Here is a 4,091-nt window from a genome sequence, read left to right on the forward strand (position 1 = left end):
TGACAAACAGCAGTGGTCCCAAAACATACCCTTGTGGCACACCACTAGTATCCAGACTCCAGGCTGGATATTTTCCATCAACCACCACTCGCTGCCTTCTTTCAGAAAACCAGTTTCTAATCCAAACTGCTAAATCACCCTCAATTCCATGCCTCTGCATTTTCTCCAACAGCCTACCATGTGGAACCTTATCAAAGGTTTTACTGAAGTCCATATATACCACGTCAACTGCCCTACCCTCATCTACATGCTTGATCACCTTCTCAAAAAACTCAATGAGGTTTGTGAGACATGACCTACTCTTGACGAAACCACGTTGACTATCTGAAATCACGTTGTTGCTTGCTAGATGATTATGAATCTTATCTCATAATCCTTTCCAAAACCTTTCCTACAACAGAAGTAAGGCTCACTGGTCTATAATTACCTGGGTCATCTCTACTGCCCTTCTTGAACAAGGGCACAATATTTGCAATCCTCCAGTCCTCTGGTACTAAACCTGTAGACAATGACTACTCAAATATCAAAGCCAAAGGCTCTGCTATCTCCTCCCTAGCTTTCCAGAGAATCCTCAGATAAATCCCGGCCCAGGGGACTTGTCTACTTTCACTCCTTCTAGAATTGATAACAGCTGTGTGTAACTAACCTCAATCATTTCTAGTCTAATATCTCGTACCTCATTCTTCTCCTCTACAATATTTTCCTTTTCCTGAGTGAAAACCAATGAGAAATGTTCGTTTAGCAACTCTCCGATATCCACAGGGTCCACACTCAACTTCCCACATCTGTCTTTGACTGGCCCTATTCCTACCCTAATCATCCTTTTATTCCTCACATACTTATAGAAAGCTTTAGGGTTCTCCTTTATTCTATTTGCTAAAGGCTGCTCGTGTCCTCTCTTTGTTCTTCTTAACTCTCTCTTGAAATCCTTCCTAGCTGATCTGTTACTCTCCATCGCCTCATCTGTACCATCTTGCCCCATCAACACAAAAACCTCCTTCTTCTTCGTAACAAGAGATGCAATTTCTGTTGTAAACCACGGTTCCCTTACCTTATCACTTCCTCCCTGCCTGACAGGGACATACCTATCAAGGACGCGCAATATCTGTTCCTTAAACCAGCTCCACATTTCCATTGTCTGCATCCCCCACATTTTGCTAGCCCATTCTATGCATCCTAATTCTTGCCTAATCGCATTATAATTGCCTTTGCCCCATTAATAACTCTTGACCTGTGGCATGTACCTATCCCGTACCATTGCTAAACTAAATGTAACTGAATTATGGTCACTCTCCCCAAAGTGCTCACCTACAACTAAATCAAACACCTGGCCTGGCTCATTACCAAGCACCAGATCCAGTGTGGCCTCCTTTCTTGTCAGCCCTTTGACATACGGTGTCAGGAAACCCTCCTGTACACATTGGACAAAAACTGATCCGTCTGACGTACTAGAGTTATAACATCTCCAGTCACTGTTGGGGAAGTTAAAGTCCCCCATAATGACCATCCTGTTCCTTTAACTCCTACCCAGTATAGTTGAAACTTTATTGCTGGAACAGCACAGCAGGTCAGGCAGCATCCAGGGAACAGGAGATTCGACATTTCGGGCACAGGCCCTTCTTCAGGAATTTGTTCTTCTTAACTCTCTCTTTAAATCCTTCCTAGCTGATCTGTTACTCTCCATCGCCTCATCTGTACCATCTTGCCCCATCAACACAAAAACCTCCTTCTTCTTCGTAACAAGAGATGCAATTTCTGTTGTAAATTCCTGAAGAAGGGCCTGTGCCCGAAACGTCGAATCTCCTGTTCCCTGGATGCTGCCTGACCTGCTGTGCTGTTCCAGCAATAAAGTTTCAACTTTGATCTCCAGCATCTGCAGACCTCACTTTCTCCTCCTACCCAGTATAATTTTGCTAATCCTCTCTTCCACCTCCCTGGAACTCTGCGGAGGCATATAAAAATCTCCAAGCAGTGTGACCTCTCCTCCCCTGTTTCTAACCTCAGCCCACACTACCTCAGTAGACGAGTCCTCATCAAAAGTTCTGTCAGCCACCGTTATACTATCTTTAACTAACAAGGCCACACCTCCTTTTACCACCTTGCCTGTTCTTAATGAAAGATCTAAACCCTGGAACCTGCAACATCCATTCCTCACCCTGCTCTATCCATGTCTCCGAAATGACCACAACATCGAAGTCCCAGGTACGTATCCGTGCTGCAAGCTCACTTACCTTATTGCGGATACTTCTGGCGTTGAAGTAAACACACTTCAAACCACTTCGCTGTCTGCCAGCACATTCCTGTGACCCTGAAATCCTGTCCATGCCCTTCCTACTCTCATCCTCCTGTGCACTGCAACTGCACCTCAGATTCCCATCCCCAGCTGAGCTAGTTTAAACCCACCTGAATTGAACCAGCAAATTTCCCACCCAGGATATTAGCACCCCTCTGGTTCAAGTGAAGACCGTCCTGTTTGTACTGGTCCCACCTTCCCCAGAATGAGCCACAATTATCCAAGTACCTGAAACCCTCCCTCCTGCACCATCCTTGCAGCCACGTGTTCAGCTGATATCTCTCCCTATTCCTTGCCTCACTATCACATGGAACGGGTAACAATCCAGAGATAACAACTCTGTTTGTTCTAGCTCTCAGCTTCCACCGTAGCTCCCTGAAATCCTGCCTTACATCCCTATTCCTCTTTCTACCTATGTTGTTGGTACCTACGTGGACCACGACTTGAGGATGGTCACCCTCTCCCTTCAGGATCCCAAAGATACGATCCGAGACATCACGGACCCTGGCACCTGGGAGGCAACACACCAACCGTGAATCTTGATCGCTCCCAACAAACCTTCTATCTGAGCCTCTAACTATTGAGTCCCCAATGACTAACACTCTCCTCCTTTCCCTCCTTCCCTTCTGTGCAACAGGGACAGGCTCTGTGCCAGAGACCTGGGCCCCACTGCATACCCCTGGTAAGTCGTCCCCCTCAACAGTGTCCAAAACGGTATAAATTTTTTCCAGGGGAACGACCCAGGGGATCCCTCCACAGACTGTTTTTTTCCCCTTTCGAACAGTCACCCAGCTTTCTTCGTGCCTTGGAGTAACTACTTCCCTGTAACTCCTATCCAACACAGCCTCTGCCTCCCGAATGAGCCGAAGTTCATCCAGCTCCCGCTCCAGTCCCCTAACACAGACGTAGAGGAGCAAGAGCTGGGTGCACTTCCAGCAGATGTACTTGGATGGGACACGAATGGTGTCCCTCACCTCAAACATCATGCAGGAGGAACATTGCTCTCCCTGCACTGCCATCACTGCGAGTCCCCTTCTCACAAAGTAAAAAAGAAAAGACGCTTACCTGATGTGTCCCTGGTCTTTAAGGTTAGGGGAGGTGGTTGGGTGGGAGGCCTTGCAAAGGTAGGTCTCAGGTTGAGAAAACACTGACTTATATAGCTGGATGGAAAGAAAAATAAGAAGTCCCTCCTTTCCCAGAAACCTCTGCTCTCTGACTTCAAATTTAAAAGCACAAATCCGTGACTCACCGCTCCCGGCAGGCCCCTGGTGCAAGCTCCTGCCCTTCGAGTTGCTGCTGCCGCTGAAAAACAGAAATGCCAGAGGGGCATGGATAGGATAAACAGACAAAGTCTTTTCCCTGGGGTACTAGAGGGCATAGGTTTAGGGTGAGAGGGGAAAGATATAAAAGAGACCAAAGGGGCAATGTTTTCACACAGAGGGTGGTATGTGTATGGAATGAGCTGCCAGAGGAAGTGGTGGAGGCTGGTAAAATTGCAACATTTAAAAGACATTTGGATGGGTGCATGAATAGGAAGGGTTTGGAGGGATATGGGCTGGGTGCTGGCAGGTGGGACTAGATTGGGTTGGGATATCTGGGTCGGCATGGACAGGTTGGACCGAAGGGTCTGTTTCCATGCTGTACATCTCTAAGACTCTATGACTCTATCTGCAGTACCCACTTCCGCCTACTTTGGAGTTTCGGCAGCTCATCTTGCTCTCTTGATTATATACCCATTTAGAAAGGTAAATGTTGTCCTCTGTTACACTTGTTTGACAATTTGGTTCGCTTGCAGCTG

General features: G+C 47.0%; 1 protein-coding gene across 1 annotated transcript; it reads right to left on the bottom strand.

The window, feature by feature from the left end:
- Nucleotides 1-2,388: 2,388 nt before the first annotated feature.
- Nucleotides 2,389-3,312, bottom strand: LOC148152240 (uncharacterized). The gene has a single exon (XM_087995495.1). It carries the CDS (start codon nt 3,310-3,312, stop codon nt 2,389-2,391), a length of 924 nt encoding a protein of 307 aa, XP_087851621.1.
- Nucleotides 3,313-4,091: the final 779 nt, after the last annotated feature.

The sequence above is a fragment of the Chiloscyllium plagiosum genome, unplaced genomic scaffold (assembly GCF_037043375.1).
Source record: "Chiloscyllium plagiosum isolate Xiang-an unplaced genomic scaffold, Cpla_swu_hap1 HiC_scaffold_1, whole genome shotgun sequence".
In the NCBI taxonomy this organism is placed as follows: Eukaryota; Metazoa; Chordata; class Chondrichthyes; order Orectolobiformes; family Hemiscylliidae; genus Chiloscyllium; species Chiloscyllium plagiosum.

Excerpts from the sequence above, each read along its gene's own strand:
- LOC148152240 (XM_087995495.1), bottom strand. The coding sequence starts at position 3,312 with ATGGCAGTGCAGGGAGAGCAATGTTCCTCCTGCATGATGTTTGAGGTG.